General features: G+C 51.2%; 1 protein-coding gene across 2 annotated transcripts in view; it reads left to right on the top strand.

The window, feature by feature from the left end:
- LOC141053936 (synaptosomal-associated protein 47-like) overlaps nt 1-18504 on the top strand; it is a 73482-nt gene that overhangs the window by 26241 nt on the left and 28737 nt on the right. For both annotated transcript variants that reach the window (XM_073551104.1, XM_073551105.1), the window contains 3 exons: nt 1197-1704; nt 2359-2831; nt 13813-13925. In XM_073551104.1, coding sequence (XP_073407205.1) covers nt 1214-1704; nt 2359-2831; nt 13813-13925 — 1077 coding nt within the window. In that variant the 5' untranslated portion in view covers nt 1197-1213. The remainder of the gene's footprint in view (nt 1-1196; nt 1705-2358; nt 2832-13812; nt 13926-18504) is intronic.

Below are 18504 nucleotides of genomic sequence, written 5' to 3'. Positions count from 1 at the left end.
GTTTAGCCTTTTTGTGTTTGCACTGTATAGATTCGTGTATTTAGTGTTTATGGCTTGGTGTCTTGTCAGTCCCTTTTGCATAGTGTATGTGGCTCTGTCATCGTAGTGCAGCGGTGTGACGGAGCTGATGGTATAGTCTGGACTTTAGGACCGTTGTGATATATGGAGTAAAGTATGGATTAGTCTTCTCTTCACAGAGCATGTTTGCCCTTGAGATTGATGATGCCTTGTATAGTATTATCGGCTTTTATGCAATGATGCGTTTTCATGTCTTGGAGAATATAATTATAATAACGTCGCTCACGTCTGCATTTATCAGGCTGATGACGATCACTGTATCAGACCGTCGTTCTGTGGGGTCCTATTGGAATCGCCACCATAGAGCACACGGTTCTCATTCACCATTGCTGGGACTCTGATCTCCCCGGCCATTAGGAGTACGCTGACACCCATGCAGGCCTGTCACGATGGCAGCCTGAGTGCTGGCGTCTCACCAGCCGGAGATCACGGGGCTTTTGAGAGGCAGCGGTGATGTTATGATGCGCGCCGCCTTTAGTTTGCCTGTTCCAGTTCTATACACGTGATCGCATTTAGCGCATTTTCATTGGCGCTTTAATAATATAAAAACCTGCTTTCCCTCTTCCTTGATACGCCCCCTGATGAAGAGGACGAAACGCGCGTCGGGGTGAGGGATGTGGCACCAGGCTATATACATGTGAGCTACGATATAATCATTGGACGGGCACTGGTTCCTTGCTGGAGTGAATTGTGCTTGGATCTCTCCCTTGTTCTGGAGGTGGACGGGCTGCGGCTTTGCCGGACTTCATACATTGATTGGAGGCCAAAATAATGATGTCGCCGGGCCGCACTAGTAACATTAAAGGGTCGGTGAAGGTTAATAATGGCGCGTTGATCTCCATGTCATTACTCCTGCCATACAGGTTACGTCAGCTTGTATGATAATTTGTGTTGTAATTATTTAAAGATTTTTTCCATGTGGAATAATAAAAATGATTTTTTCATTGTATGAACCTTGTGCTCGTTTCTGTTTTATCTACAATTTAGACCAGATTCTTTTGATGTCATTGTGGGAGGCACATTAATGTTTGGGGTTTTTGGTTGATTGCTTTACACTGCAGCCTTGCTCTCCTGATTTGTGTTCGCGCAGACTCAGCAGTTCTCTGTTGATTTTGCAGATTGATCTCGGACCCTGATGAGTAAGGATCCCGCCGTCCGGAGCTGGAGCTGCTCCTACTACCTGGCCAGCGAGAAGCGATGGCGTCAGGGGCGGCTGTCACTGACCGCCACTCACCTGCGCCTCCAGCTGGACGGAGCCGAGCACTGCGCAGTGATCGTCCCGCTGTCCTGCATCAATGAGATGAAGAAGGAGTCGTCCAGTTACATCTTCAGCGCCATCACGGTGCTGGCGCGCGGCGGGGACAAGCACTGGTTCAGCTCGCTGGCGCCCAGCAGGAATGCCGTCTTCACCGTGCTGGAGCACTTCTGGAGGGAGCAGCTCCTGTCACCGCGAGGGGAGCAGGGGACCCCCAACACCTCCCGGGGGGCCGAGCTCATCGCCATCATGTCCGGCTCCCAGAGACGCCTGGAGGACACCACCCGGGTCCTGCACCACCAGGGGGAGCAGCTGGGCAACATCACGAGCGGCCTGAGCAAGATAGAGGGCGACATGGCCACCGCCGACAGGTAAGAGTCATCCTGAGCCCCCTGCTGCACGAGGCCAAGGATGGAGAGCAGAGGATGTACCATTAACCCCCTGCTGCCTACACTGGTCATCCTGAGCCCCCTGCTGCACGAGATCAGGGCCAGGGATGGAGAACAGAGGATCTACCATTAACCCCCTGCTGCCTGCACTGCTCATCCTGTGCCTCCTGCTGCAGGAGAGCAAGGCCAGGGATCGAGAGCAGAGGATCTACCATTAACCCCCTGCTGCCTGCACTGCTCATCCTGTGCCTCCTGGTGCACGAGATCAGGGCCAGGGATGGAGAACAGAGGATCTACCATTAACCCCCTGCTGCCTGCACTGCTCATCCTGTGCCTCCTGCTGCAGGAGAGCAAGGCCAGGGATGGAGAGCAGAGGATCTACCATTAACCCCCTGCTGCCTGCACGGCTCATCCCGAGCCTCATGAGTGCAGGGCCGGGGATACTGAGCAGAGGATCTACCATTAACCCCTTGCTACATTATGTTCTGGCCTTGTGTTCATGAACCAGGAGGTGCAGGATGAGCACAATCTATGGTGGTCCGGCAGTCGCCTCCAGCACAGCCGGCATTGGTACGGTGACCCTAGGGGTCGGGTGCGATGGTCTGCAGCGACGCTCTCTGGTTGTCGTCCCCGCAGGATGCTGTCAGTCCTGGAGTCTCCGTTCTGGTGGCCGTTCAGCAGGAATCCTTGGAAGAGGACGACGAGTACAGAAGCTGCGGCGTCCGCCCTGAGCCGCGGGAAGGACGGCGTCATCACTGTCATCCCCATCGTCTTCTCCCGTCACCCCGACGTCACCCTCCGCCCGGGACACCTGACGCTCCTGCTGTCCGCCCTGGAGATCTGTGACTGCGACCTCCGGCCGGTGCAGCGCTACCAGCGGCAGGACGTGGACGACATCAGGGTGGTGAGCGGCCACGAGATGAGGGTCCGGCAGAGGTTCATCGGGCGGCCGGACGTCACCTGCAGCGTCATCTCCGCCAGATTGCCGGACGTCCTCCCCCTGCTGGAGCTGCAGTACAAGGGCAAGATGGAGGTCCTGGAGGAGGCAGCCGTGGTCCGAGACAAGGGCCGCGCACCCCCCAGCGACAGGAGTCCGGGGTGGCAGACGGGTAAGCACAGCAGCCCGCGCCGAGAACATCCGCCGTATACTCCACTCACACCCAGAGCTGCACTCACTATTCTGCGCTCTTATACTCCACTCACACCCAGAGCTGCACTCGATCTTCTGCGTTCTTATACTCCACTCACACCCAGAGCTGCACACACTATTCTGCGTTCTTATACTCCACTCACACCCAGAGCTTCACACACTACTGTGCGTTCTTCTACTCCATTCATACCCAGAGCTGCACTCACAATTATGTGTGCTTATACTCCACTCACACCCAGAGCTGCACACACTATTCTGCGTTCTTATACTCCACTCACACCCAGAGCTGCACACACTACTGTGCGTTCTTATACTCCACTCACACCCAGAGCTGCACACACTATTCTGCGCTCTTAAACTCCACTCACACCCAGAGCTGCACACACTACTGTGCGTTCTTATACTCCACTCACACCCAGAGCTGCACACACTATTCTGCGCCCTTATACTCCACTCACACCCAGAGCTGCAAACGCTATTCTGCGCTCTTATACTCCACTCACATCCAGAGCTGCATACACTATTGAGCGTTCTACTTCACTCTCATCCAGAGCTGCACTCGCTATTCTGCGTTCTTATACTCCACTCACACCCAGCGCTACACTCGCTATTCTGCGTTCTTATACTCTACTCACACCCAGAGATGCACTCACTGTTCTGCATTCTTATACTCCACTCACACCCAGAGATGCACTCACTGTTCTGCGTTCTTATACTCCACTCATACCCAGAGCTGCACTCGCTATTCTGCGTTCTTATACTCCACTCACACCCAGAGATGCACTCACTGTTCTGCATTCTTATACTCCACTCACACCCAGAGATGCACTCACTGTTCTGCGTTCTTATACTCCACTCACACCCAGAACTGCACTCACTATTCTGCGTTCTTATACTCCACCCACACCCAGAGCTCCACTCACTATTCTACTTTCTTATACTCCATTCACACCCAGAGCTCCACACACTACTGTGTGTTCTTATACTCCACTCACAACCAGAGCTGCACACACTATTCTGCGCTCTTATACTCCACTCACACCCAGAGCTGCACTCACTATTATGCATTCTTATACTCCACTCACACCCAGAGCTGCACTCACTATTCTGCGTTCTTATACTCAACTCACACCCAGAACTGCACACACTTTTCTGCGCTCTTATACTCCACTCATACCCTGAGCTGCACTCACTATTATGCGTTCTTATACTCCACTCACACCCAGAGCTGCCCTCACTATTATGCATTCTTATACTCCACTCACACCCAGAGCTGCACTCACTATTCTGCGTTCTTATACTCAACTCACACCCAGAACTGCACACACTATTCTGCGCTCTTATACTCCACTCACACCCAGAGCTGCACACACTACTGTGCGTTCTTATACTCCACTCACAACCAGAGCTGCACACACTATTTTGCGTTCTTATACTCTGCTCACACCCAGAGCTGCACTCACTATTCTGCTTTCTTATACTCCACTCACACCCAGAACTGCACTCGCTATTCTGCGTTCTTATACTCCTCTCACACCCAGAGCTGCACTCCCTATTCTGGGTTCTTATACTCCACTCACACCCAGAGCTGCACACGCTATTCTGCGCTCTTATATTCCACTCATACCCAGAGCTGCACTCACTATTCTGCGTTCTTATACTCCACTGACCTCCAGAGCTGCAGTCACTATTCTGCTGTCACATGTTGTCTTATCTGTCACCTACAGAGCTTTGGTTAGAAAGTCCCCTTGCACTTCCTTCTCTGACCAGTAGATGGTGCCCCAGGATCACACAAGGCTCATTGTCTTTCTGAGGACAAATCATTTTAACCCCAGAAAGCAGAGAGACATGAGAAGCGAGACATGAGAGGCGAGACTGCTGCAGAAAGTCCCTGTAAATCCTTTATCTCATCTCCAGTCACACACAAAGCAGCATCTGTAAATCATCTAGAGCTCTGACTCTGAATAGCAGAACTATGAGCGCAGCTTTGGATGTGATTGGAGTGTAAGTGGTTATGTGAAATTAGAGTTTTGTAACCAATTAGTGTAAACAGGGACGAAGAACCGAAGCAGCCAATCACAAAGCCGCAGAGCTGCTCACTCCGTTCCCCCTTTACTTCTTTGTCCGCTGGCTCAGTCCTTTCCACCTTAGTCCCGATCCCCGGGTGGCAGTCACATGACCTCGCGCCTCCGCGCATGCTGTTACTCATTAGCTTGTGCAGAAGTTTCTCCTGCTTTTAATGAGGATGCGGCCGACAATCATTAACCATCCGCCGTCCACAGCCGCGTGCTGCACACATGAGCCGGAAGCCTCCCCGTATTGACTGGTTTGTCCTTGTGGCCATGAGGACGTTCATCATGGAGCCTCTTTGATGTTGATGCCTCAGTCATCGCCCTTTGAATGATCGACGCCTCGATGATCGACCCATGAATGATCGACACCTCGGTGATCACCCTGGAATGATTGATGTCTCAGTAATCGCTCCATGAATGACCAACCCCCATAATGAGCCCTCGACCAGTCACGTACCCCCAAGTAACGTGCTTTCTCAAGACCTTTTACACATTTTTTGGGGTTCGCTGTTAGGCCTGTGGCTCTGAGCCACTCCCACTTGTACAAGATAAGTGATTCTGACAGTCGTCACTGTAGATGATGACATGGCCCAGGTACGCCGACGCATGCTTAACATGGGATTCTCAAACTATGTCCATCTGCCTGTGAAACATGGCTGAGGCCCCATGTAACCCAAAAGGCAAGACAACATGGTGATGAGACCCTCCGGGGTTAGAAGGTGGTCTTCTCTCGCCAACTTTGTCAAAGGCACCTGCCAGTGACCATTGATCAGATGGAGTGTTGTGAAGTACGGGCCTGACCCAGTCTCTTAATTTCTTCATCTACCTGGGGAATTGGACAAAGGTCAAATTGTGACCGTAACGGTCTGTCCGGCTTTGGAATTCGGACTGTGATGACACAGCGTGTGTTCTTAATTATACCAGACATATTTCCCAATAGGACAGGAGAACAATTGTTCATATGAGCCTGAATGTTGACTCTTGAAGTGATGTTTGTTACCGCTGATGGTGCTGCTATCCTTGGTGGACAGGGACGCAGGGTCATTGAACAATCAATGATTGCTAATATGTGGATTACCTATTGTCCCAGTCCATGCAGCTTGTTGACCTGCAAACATTGAAGGACAAACTATGCAGATTGATTGAATACTCGAACAATGAGAGTAGACCTCATCCCATATTCCCCCTGACCTGATGGCCTGGAGGACAGATGTGGGTATAAAAAGGGACCTCTATCCTTCTGCAGAGACATGCAATAGAACAGCAGCCAAAAAACCATGGCTCCAACCGCAGAAATACAGATTTAAGACTCTACATGACAGTAGCCATGCCACCATGGCTCCAACCGGAGGAATACCAAATAAATATCGATTTGAGACACTCTGCAGGATGACAGAGGCCCATGGCCCCTGCTGGAGGAATACAGATCTGATCCGTTGACCATCTCTGAATCAATGGAGACGTTCGGATAAGCCAAGTTGGGACAATCAGGTCACCTGGCCACGTACCTTGATGGACTGTCATCTTCCTAAGCTTGTCATTACCTTCTCTCTGTGGGTGCCCACCAAAAGCAGGGAGCCACTGGTGGAGGTGGTCAGCACTGGAAGCCCCAAAGTCACAGCTGCTCTAATTCCGGCAAGCCAGTGGAAGGGTGAGACTCTGTAATTTGCCCCATCTTGTGTATTTGCGTGGACTATTCTGTATGTTCTTGTCTGTTGGTGATTCAGTAAAGTATTACCACCGCTCTGTTAACAACCGGCTCACCTTGTGTTGCCTGAGTAGCATTATGCTCATTGGGAAGGAGTGCGGTCGTCAGTGGGATGAGGAGCTGGAGTACTTATTCTATTGGTATGGGCAGATCCTTACCATCAAGTTGAAGAATCACGAGGGAGGTAGGGCTACATCTTTTGCTTTCATCAGCTTCCAGAAACCACAGGATGCTATGTGTGGATGCAATGGATACGAGATCGGTTCTCGTCGATTACATGAGCAGTTACCCAGGTCAAGCCGGGGATCAGGAGGATGATTGGAAGCCTATCATGTCTGGCTAATTAAGAGGGGGCAATGTGATTAAATAGCATTAATTCTTTTTTTCTAGTAGGTCAAGAGACATAGGCCATTTTTCATATGCGCCTGAATGTTGACTCTTGAATTGATGTGTGTTGCAGCTTATTGTTCTGCTATCCTTAGCGCACAGGAATGCAGGGTCAACGAACAATCGATGTTTGCTAATTTGTTGATTATCCATTCTATCAGTCCATGCAGCTTATTGACCCTCGAAGATTGCAGATTGAATTCTTGAACAATGACAGTTGACCTTATGTATCCTTGCCCTGAACCTGTGGATGATGGCCTTAAGGACAGATGTGTGTATTAAAAGGGACCTCTATACTTCCGCAGAGAGTCACTACAGAACAACAGCCTGAAACCATGGCTCCAACTGCAGGAATATAGATTTATGACTCTTCATGACAGTAGCCAAGACACCATGGCTCCAACCAGAGGAAAACAGATTTTAGACACCGTACAGCATGACAGCTTAAGGGACCGTGGACCCAGCTGGAGGAATAGAGATCTGATCAATTGAGCATCATTGAACCCATGGAGAATTTCAGAGAAGCCAAGTTGTGACAATCAGGTCACCAGGCCCCATGGAGACGTTCAAAGAAGCTAGGTTGAGACAATCAGATCAGCTGGCACCAATGGACTGTCATCTTCCTAAGCCTGTCATTATCTCCTCTCTGTGGGTGCCTGTCAAAGCGGGTGCCACTGGTGGGGGTAGTTGGCTCTGAAAACCCCAAAGTCGCAGCTGCTCTTATCCCGGCGAGCCAGCGGAAGGGTGAGACTGTAATTTGCACCATCTTGTGTATTTGCTGGGACTGTACTAGAGTCCACCACACGTCGCCTCCCCTTTCCATGCCTTTTTGGCAATGTCCATCAGGCCTCTGGGATGTCTGCCATATTATAGTTTGAACGGAGAGAACCCTGTTGATGACTGCGATACCTCCCGGATGGCAAACATTAAGTAGGGCAGCAACGTGTCCCAATCCTTCCCAGCTTTGGATACTATTTTTTTCAACCCAGATTTTCATGTTTTGTTAAGTCTCTCCACTGAACCACCTGTCTGTGGGCGGCGCACAACTCCGCTGTCATGTTGGACATAAAAGGAGTCCACTCATCTGTAGGGATCTCCTTAGCTCCCGGTCAATACGGTTTGCCGAGGTAGGACGAAGATGCATTGCCTTCAGGTAGTGAGTAGCATAATTCACCACCACTAATTTGTTTTGGTGGCCACGGGCTGATTTTACTATCGGCCCTCCCAGGTCCATGGCAGCCTGCTCAGAAGGAACCTCGATAAAAGGCAGAGGAACCAGTGGAAATGTGTGGTGGCTGTGGTCAACTGACACTCTGGGCAAAACTCACAAAACCTCGGAACCTCGGCATAAACCCCGGGCCCAGAAGCTGCAGAATACGCTCGTGTCTTTTTAACCCCTAGATGACCACCCAGCACGTGTTTGTGGGCCATCTCACTACCAGCTGTTCTACTTCTCGAATTTTGTCAACCCAGTATAGCAATTGCCATATGAGGAAATACCGCCTCTGCTCCAGCTGCAGGTATCCCTGACTTGGGATCTTTGGGTTTCACGCCCGGACAGACCTTTACCTTGGGAAAGTTGACTTTGCTCTCCTATAGGGACCAGAACAGGGGCAAGTCTCTTCCCAAAATCGTCCCATAAGGAAAGGTTGTTCACTACTCCCACTACATGTTTAATCCCCCCGCTCAGTGTGAAAAGGGTAACCTCCGCCTCAATTACTCCTGCAGTTCCCCATGTATGCAGATTACCCCTCTTTTCCATGGGCTCAAGCGGCGGTTGGCAGGCTCATCTCTTGGCACCACAAGCACCTGATAGCGGTGGCACTGCTCATCCACGAGACAAGTGTACGGAAGCTGGGCTCCTTGTACCCTCAGTTTGGGCTTGGTTCTGACTAACCCCAGCAGAGGGTCATGTCCCTTTCCCTGGCTTATTCACTTGAAGGAGCCAGCGTGATAGCAGCGGGGCACAGTCCTGTACCAGGTCCTGGGTGGCCAAATAGCGTTCAGTCGGGCTAAGCACTTGACCTAGGTTGCCCAGGTCCCCTTGTATGGCGACCTGCAGAGTTTCTACAAACTAGTCGACTACTACCCTCTCAGCCATCTGGACTGGGCTCCAGGTCTCGGGATGGAGCCATTTTTTTATGAGATGCAGTAAGTCATATGCCTGAGACCTAGCGGGTCGGGCCTCCACAAAGGACCATTGGTGTACCCGCTCTGCCATACCCGCGTGTTGACCCCCATTCAGGCAAAGATCTCACCTTTGAGTCTTCCATAATTCCAAGCGTCCTCATGGCTGAGGGTGAAATATGGTTTCTAGGCATCTCCCATCAAGAATGGAGCCAGCGCTTCAGCCCACTGGTCTGCTTGATGGGCAAATTCTCCCTTTCTCCGCGCCGGCCTGACTTTGTCCAGGGCCTTGTGATGATCTGGGGTCTTCGGTGGGGGTATCTCTCTTAGGGTCGCAGTTTGTTGTCCTGACTGTCTGCTGCATTTTAGAGGGCCAGCTGCTTTAGTCATTCCTCCATCTTGTCTGCGGTCCTGAGTTGTAGCGTTGCGGGCTTCATCACATGCCTGCAGTTTTCTTTGTTGTAGGCCTCAATTCACACTGCCCGCATTCTCCACCAAATGTAAGGTAGTGAGGCAGTGACCCAGGTATTTGCCAATTTCCGTTCCCATCCAGATCGCAGCTGGATGTGTCCGTGTACAGTCCGGTGCCGTGGGCGCCTGCACCACTGTGGGAATCTCGGGGGCTGTGTTGGCTCGGCCCAGGTCTCTGGTCTGTGCTCAGTCTCATACTGCCAGGCAAACACTCAACCTCCAGCTCTGCTGGACATGAGACCAAAAACTGACCCACCCAACCCGTACCTGCAGGAAACAAGACACGGGAGGGAGGACGGGAGGGAGAGATCTGTCCCATTACCGTCTTGCAGATCTTTCCAAAAATAGAAGCCCCAATCAGATTTTCCGAAATCTGACTTGGCGAAATCACCGAACCCAGTTCACACTGATGTTCTGTGTTGTAACCACAGCTGTGGCGGTAATTCACCCAACTCTCAACCGCATCCAGTCTCTCTACATCCTGGGGGGCACGAAACGACCCTTGTGTCTGACTCTCATCACAGCCTCACACCAGACAGGAGACTGCACACAGTGACTGTACGGGAGGAGGAGACTGCACACAGTGACTGCACTGGAGGAGGAGACTGCACAGGAGGAGAAGACTGCACACAGTGACTGCACGGGAGGAGGAGACTGCACACAGTGACTGCACAGGAGGAGGAGACTGCACACGGTGACTGCACAGGAGGAGGAGGAGGAGACTGCACACGGTGACTGCACAGGAGGAGGAGACTGCACACGGTGACTGCACAGGAGGAGGAAACTGCACACGGTGACTGCACAGGAGGAGGCGACTGCAAACGGTGACTGCACAGGAGAAGGAGACTGCACACAGTGACTGCACAGGAGGAGGAGACTGCATACAGTGACTGCACAGGAGGAAGAGATTGCACACGGTGACTGACAGGAGGAAGAGACTGCACACGGTGACTGACAGGAGGAAGAGACTGCACATGGTGACTGACAGGAGGAAGAGACTGCACACGGTGACTGCACAGGAAAAGGAGACTGCACACGGTGACTGCACAGGAGGAGGAGACTGCACACGATGACTGCACAGGAGGAAGGGATTGCACACGGTGACTGACAGGAGGAAGAGACTGCACACGGTGACTGACAGGAGGAAGAGACTGCACACGATGACTGACAGGAGGAAAAGACTGAACACGGTGACTGCACAGGAAAAGGAGACTGCACACGGTGACTGACAGGAGGAAGAGACTGCACACAGTGACTGCACAGAAGGAGGAGACTGCACACAGTGACTGCACAGGAGGAAGAGACTGCACAGGAGAAGGAGACTGCACACGGTGACTGCACAGAAGGAGGAGACTGCACACAGTGACTGACAGGAGGAAGAGACTGCACACAGTGACTGACAGGAGGAGGAGACTGCACACTGTGACTGACAGGAGGAGGAGACCGCACACAGTGACTGACAAGAGGAGGAGACTGCACAGTGACAGCAAAAGATGAAGAGACTGCACACAGTGACTGCACAGGAGGAGGAATCTGCACACAGTGACTGCACAGGAGGAGGAGACTGCACACACTGACTGCACAGGAGGAGGAGACTGCACACACTGACTGCACAGGAGGAGGAGACTGCACACAGTGACTGACAGGAGGAAGAGACTGCACACAGTGACTGACAGGAGGAAGAGACTGCACACAGTGACTGCACAGGAGGAGGAGACTGCACATGAGGAAGAAACTGCACACAGTGACTGCACAGGAGGAGGAGACTGCACACAGTGACTGCACAGGAGGAGGAGACTGCACACAGTGACTGCACAGGAGGAGGAGACTGCACACAGTGATTGCATCGAAGGAAGGAGATTGCACACAGTGACTGCACGGGGAAAAGACCACACAGTGACTGCACCGGAGGAGGAGACTGCACACAGTGACTGCACAGGAGGAGGAGACTGCACACAGTGACTGCACAGGAGGAGGAAACTGCACACAGTGACTGCACAGGAGGAAGAGACTGCACACAGTGACTGCACAGAAAGAGGAGACTGCACACAGTGACTGCACAGGAGGAGGAGACTGCACACAGTGATTGCACAGGAGGAGACTGCACACAGTGACTGCACAAGAGGAGGAGACTGCACACAGTGACTGCACAGGAGGAGGAGACTGCACACAGTGACTGCACAGGAGGAGGAGACTGCACACAGTGCCTGCACAGGAGGAGGAGACTGCACACAGTGATTGCACAGGAGGAGACTGCACACAGTGACTGCACAAGAGGAGGAGACTGCACACAGTGACTGCACAGGAGGAGGAGACTGCACACAGTGACTGCACAGGAGGAGGAAACTGCACACAGTGACTGCACAGGAGGAAGAGACTGCACACAGTGACTGCACAGAAAGAGGAGACTGCACACAGTGACTGCACAGAATGAGGAGACTGCACACAGTGACTGCACAGGTGGAAGACACTGCACACAGTGACTGCAGAGGAGGAGGAGACTGCACACAGTGACTGCACAGGAGGAGGAAACTGCACACAGTGACTGCACAGGAGGAAGAGACTGCACACAGTGACTGCACAGAAAGAGGAGACTGCACACAGTGCCTGCACAGGAGGAGGAGACTGCACACAGTGATTGCACAGGAGGAGACTGCACACAGTGACTGCACAAGAGGAGGAGACTGCACACAGTGACTGCACAGGAGGAGGAGACTGCACACAGTGACTGCACAGGAGGAGGAGACTGCACACAGTGCCTGCACAGGAGGAGGAGACTGCACACAGTGATTGCACAGGAGGAGACTGCACACAGTGACTGCACAAGAGGAGGAGACTGCACACAGTGACTGCACAGGAGGAGGAGACTGCACACAGTGACTGCACAGGAGGAGGAAACTGCACACAGTGACTGCACAGGAGGAAGAGACTGCACACAGTGACTGCACAGAAAGAGGAGACTGCACACAGTGACTGCACAGAATGAGGAGACTGCACACAGTGACTGCACAGGTGGAAGACACTGCACACAGTGACTGCAGAGGAGGAGGAGACTGCACACAGTGACTGCACAGGATTAGGAGACTGCACAAAGTGATTGCATAGGAGGAGGAGACTGCACACACAGTGCCTGCACAGGAGGAGGAGACTGCACACAGTGACTGTATCGGAGGAAGAGATTGCACACAGTGACTGCACAGGGTAAGAGACTGTACACAGTGACTGCACAGAAGGAGGAGACTGCACACAGTGACTGCACAAGAGGAGGAGACTGCACACAGTGACTGCACAGAAGAAGGAAACTGCGCACAGTGACTGCACAGGAGGAGGAGACTGTAAACAGTGACTGCACAGGAGGAGGAGACTGTAAACAGTGACTACACAGGAGGAGGAGACTGCACACAGTGACAGCACAAGAGGAGGAGACTGCATACACTGTACAGGAGGAGGAGACTACACACTAACTGCACAGGAGGAGGAAACTGCACACAGTGACTGCACAGGAGGAGGAGACTGCACATAGTGACTGCACAGGAGAAGGAGACTGCACACAGTGACTGACAGGAGGAGGAGACTGCACATGGTGACTGACAGGAGGAGGAGACTGCACACAGTGACTACACAGGAGGAGGAGACTGCACACTAACTGCACAGGAGGAGGAGACTGCACACACAGTGACTGCACAGGAGGAGGAGACTGCACACAGTGACTGCACAGGAGGAGAAGACTGCACACTAACTGCACAGGAGGTGGAGACTGCACACAGTGACTGCACAGGAGGAGGAGACTGCACACAGTGACTGCACAGGAGGAGGAGACTGCACACAGTGACTGCACAGGAGGAGGAAACTGCGCACAGTGACTGACAGGAGGAGGAGACTGCACACATTGACTGCACAGGAGGAAGAGACTGCACACAGTGATTGCACAGGAGGAAGAGACTGCACACAGTGACTGCACACAGTGACTGCACAGGAGGAGGAAACCGCACAGTAACTGACAGGAGGTGGAGACTGCACACAGTGACTGATAGGAGGAGGAGACTGCACAGGAGAGCTGCTGGTTTTTGCAGCAGTCAGGCTTTGCTGGTGACCTCTGTGGCCTCCATTATTTTTTCTTACATGTGTTTTTTGGTTGCTGCTGCAGAGACCGTCCACATTTTTTCCTTTTTTAGATTCCTGGCTGTTGGACACGATTGTGAGATCCGCACCCTGCAGAACAGGAGAAGTGGAGACCGTGATCCAGGACCAGGAGGTGACTGACTCCGAGGAGCAGGAGCTCAGGAAGGTAACGCCTCCAATTAGTTCAGCCACGCCCCCTCCCATGTGACAATCAGTGATTAACGATATTGCACTGCGCACCTTCACCAGCAGGGGGTGCCATGATACAGGCGCTGCACCACACATCCTCGGCTAGGTATCAGCGATACCACAGCCGAGGAGCCTGGAGATGTAATGCTAATAGTATAACAGAGGTGTTACATAGGACTGCAGGTGACATCTACTACATTATCTGTACTCACAGAGTTATTACTGTGTTATCTGTGGTGTTACATAGGACTGCAGGTGACATCTGTCATGAAAATATGAACCATTTTCCAGGGGTTTGGCTACACTTCCAGATTTTCCCGCTGCAATTACTGGGACACACACGCTGCCCTTCCCCCCATTAGGTTGTACAGTGTCCAGGGGTATTTGGGAGATTCTGGCAGTGACGGAACGGAGGTTTTCCATGTGTATGTCCGGCTTGAGGCTGGGGACTTGCATACCGCCCTCCCTGCAGAGTGCCCAATAGCCAGTACACAGCAAAGCAGCCTTTCTGGCGACTACTTATCCTAGGCGTAGTTCCCTGACTGACCTGAGGGTAAGGGGGGCACCAGAGAGCTGCAAGTTCCAAAACAGGAACTAAAGGTGGGATCGTGACATAGCATCCCTGACATCATCTACTACATTATCTGTACTCAGAGAGTTATCACTGTTATCTGTGGTGTTACATAGGACTGCAGGTGACATCTACTACATTATCTGTACTCAGAGCTATCACTGTTATCTGTGGTGTTACATAGGACTGCGATGCTCATGCTGGTGAGTCATGCTCCGCAGTCTCGGCTGCGCTGCTCTCTGCGGTGTGCCGTCAGACGCTCGGCGTGCTCGTAGTTCCGTGGTTGGCTTGCTGTGCGGCTGGGATTGTGGTGATGGATTTGTAGGTGGATCCGGGAATATCCTCTCTGCTGACTTCACGGTCAGCACTGGACACGTCATGTACTTGTGGTCGCCCCTCCGCAGACACATGATCCCACCGCTGAGCTGCTGGACGATGAGAGTACTCTTCTTTACTTCTGCAGGTTCTCAGTATAGAGGGCCGCTGCAGTCCTATGTAAATGAATAGGATTAGGATTTGTTCCAGTAAAATCCAGAAACTGAATCCCCCAATCTCCCCTTATATTCTCTCCACAATTGCTTATAATGCTTTGCTTTAATGATCGCAAGACGCCGAGACCCCGAGGTAGCGATGCCCCCAATGCACGAGGCACGCAGCCCAGTAAGGCTGATTTCACATTTGCGCCGTTTTGCGCAGCGTTTCGTGCGCACTTGAAACGCAAGCAAAAAACACTTGCGAACGCATGTAAACGCTGCGATTTTTAGACGCCTCAGCATGCGCATGGCGACAAAAGAACGGAGCATTTGTATGCGTTGTGTTTTATAAGCACATGGGTTGTCTTGGTGTCACATTTCACAGGAGGAAAATCCTTGAATGATTATGGCAACAGACTCCACCATTGGGACAGCAGTGGGCCTGTGTCATGGGAATGCTTTATATAGACCACGTTTACAGCCGAATTCTTCAGATTTTGTTCCTTTTTCCTTTGTGATCATGGATCTGCGCTGGAAGAGTTTTCACTTCAACTTGGATCTGGACATGAGGACGGCTCAGGCTTATGCAGTTGCTTGCCAGCAACCAAGGAAGAGAGAGAGGCAGCGAAGATGGCAGCGGCGGCGTTTGTAGATACATCCGATTATTGAACTCCGGGAGTGCCGTGGAGCGTACCACACCCTCTACAGCGAGCTCCAGGCAAACCCGGAGAAATTTACTGATTATACCCGGATGTCCCAACAAAGCTTCAGTGATTTGCTTGCTCGTGTTCAAGATGCCATCCGGAGACAGGACACACAGCTCCGTCGTGCGATTCCTCCCGAGGAACGGCTCCTGGCCACATTATGATACGTAATATTGAATAACCAAGTCCTGCATAATTTTCTTTGTTCTGACATGTAGTATTCCAAAGCCTGCAGAATGATTGTTCTGCCATGTACAAATATTTTTTCATTTCCATGTTATGCAAAGCCCTAGACATAAATATTCATTTTTGTTCTTTCTCGGTTTCACAGATTCCTGGCTACTGGAGAGAGCCTCTCTTCACTCCACTTCCAGTACCGGAATGGAATCTACCCCTTGTCGGGAATTGTTGCAGACACCTGCCAGCTTTGTGGAACGTTCTCTGTCCAGAATTTATGCCCCTGCCCAAGTGGATAGAAATAGCTGACAAATTCTGGACAGTCTGCAATTTCCCCAACTGCTTGGAAGCCGTGGATGGGAAACACGGATAATCAAACCCAGAAGAACAGGCTCTGAGTACTATAACTATAAAAAGTACTTTTCTACAGTACTAATGGCCATTTCGGATGTAGACTGTATGTTTGTTGCGGTGGACATTGGGACATTTGGCCGTGGGAATGACTCCCAGGCTTTTAAGAACTCTGACATGGGCCGGAGGTTGCATGGTAACCACTTTCATTTCCCCCTGCCATGGCCTCTTCCCCACACCGAAGGTCCGCCACTGCCCTTTGTAATGGTTGGGCATGAGGCATTCCAGATGTGCCAAAACCTGCTCAAACCCTACTCCAGCCGGGACTTGGACCACACCAAAAAAATATTTAATTACAGACTGACCAGGGCCAGAAGAACTGTAGAGTGTGCTTTTGGTATTCTTGTCTCCAGATGGCGCATTCTCGGCACAGCCAATGATCTGAAACTGGAAACAGTGGATGAGGTGGTGAAGGCCTGTGTTTGACTTTACAATTTTGTTATGGCTAAAGAGCACCCTCACTTTGAACTAGATGAACCAGCTGACAACCCATTGCCTGATTTCACTCAGCACCCTCTCAGGTCATCAGTTGAAGTTGGGCAACCGAGGGACCAATTTGCGGCCTACTTTATCTCTGATGTAGGACGTGTGGAATGGCAAGATCAAATGGTGTAAAATTGTTTTCTTGTGTGTATGTTAATAAAAAACCTGTTTTGATACCTGTACCGAGTGCACTCTGTTTTTATACACTCCAATACAATAATCACCTACCCAGGTGTCCCAGTGAATTCAGGATCCTGTGTTTTGTGCATCATGGATTTACTAGTACTCCTGACCAGTTGACTCTACATACACACAAGTTGTGTGACCTTTATCATCTCTACAGTTTGTGTTCAATAAGGCAGAATGCAGCGACAGTGGAGATAATACAACTAATACTTATATCACCTGTCCTGATGTTACAAATAGTGATTTGGGGATTCACTAGCATCCTTCACTCTTTATGACACCTGACCATGTGAGTATAAATATTAATTGTAGGATCTCCACTGTGGCTTGAGTATGAACGCAGACTGGAGAGATGATAAAGTTTATACAACTTCTACAATCCCCAGGCCTGGTGTCATGCTGAAGTGAGGATGCCCAAAAAAACGCATCCTGACTTCAGAATGTTATCACAACTGGGCAGGTGAATACACATCTGAGTGAACCTCCAGCATTTCTCCTGTCTGTGTGCAATAGATAATGCAGACTGAAGCGACGCTGCAGATGACAACTCATAGGTATAGTCACCTGGCCAGGTGTAATAAATAGTTATGATACGAGGCCATGGTATTGTATATATGATGTGTATTTTCTACATCATCTCTTCAGTTTATTCACCACGCACTGAATAGATGATGTGGTGACTTACAAGGTATATCTGGAATCCCCTGACCTTGTGTCACAAAGAGTGAAATGATGATGGTAAAAACACTCCATCCTCAATTCACTCTTTATGATACCTGGAAAGGTAACAATAGATATGCCTTGCACTCAACACCATCTTCTATTCAGTCTGTGCAATATTAGCAGACCGAAGAGACTGGTGGAGAAAATACAAGTCATATATTTGTGTTTTTGTCAACGCATATCTCCAGGACTGACACAAGAAACGTATCAGTAATGGAGCTATGTGGTGGCAAAAACACAAAGTGTACAGCGCAGTGTGTGTAGGCGGCGAAAGACACATTAATCAAACAGTATTAGGGAAACCAGAATTTTACATTTATTGTAAAAAAAACAGTTTTTACTGGGAGCGACGTTTGGGGGAAGATGGTGGCAAGTTGGGGGTGTGAAGAGACGAGGAACGGCTTAAAGGGGAGGAAGGGGTTCTAGGGGAAGGGACAACAAAAGTAGTGGGGGAAGGGCGCTCAGGGATGGAACTGGAGGCAGGGTGAGACACAGTGTGAGGTGAGGGGGGAGGGAGGGACAATGTTTTTTGCGTTTTGGGTCTCCTGTGTCCTGGTGTGTCCTGCCTGGACCTCCTGGAACTGTGTGACCGCCTTGACTTGGGTGACCGTCTGGAACTGGGGGACCTTTGGTGTGTTTCTGCAAAAATTGAATGGGGGTCACCCCTCTGCTGCTGCTGCTGCTCGGTGGGGGTGGTGGCAGTGCAGGTCCAGGCAGGAGGAGTGGTGGGGCGGTGGTGGTCCAAGCAGGAGGAGTGGTGGCAGCGGTGTTGGTCCAAGCAGGAGGAGTGGTGGCGGCGGTGTTGGTCCAAGAAAGAGGAGTGGTGGC

Source organism: Dendrobates tinctorius, unplaced genomic scaffold, assembly GCF_039654945.1.
Source record: "Dendrobates tinctorius isolate UK_male_01 unplaced genomic scaffold, ASM3965494v1 ptg000173l, whole genome shotgun sequence".
In the NCBI taxonomy this organism is placed as follows: domain Eukaryota; kingdom Metazoa; phylum Chordata; class Amphibia; order Anura; family Dendrobatidae; genus Dendrobates; species Dendrobates tinctorius.
The sequence above is the reverse complement of the archived record's forward strand: the minus strand, read 5'-3'. Positions and strand labels throughout refer to the sequence as shown.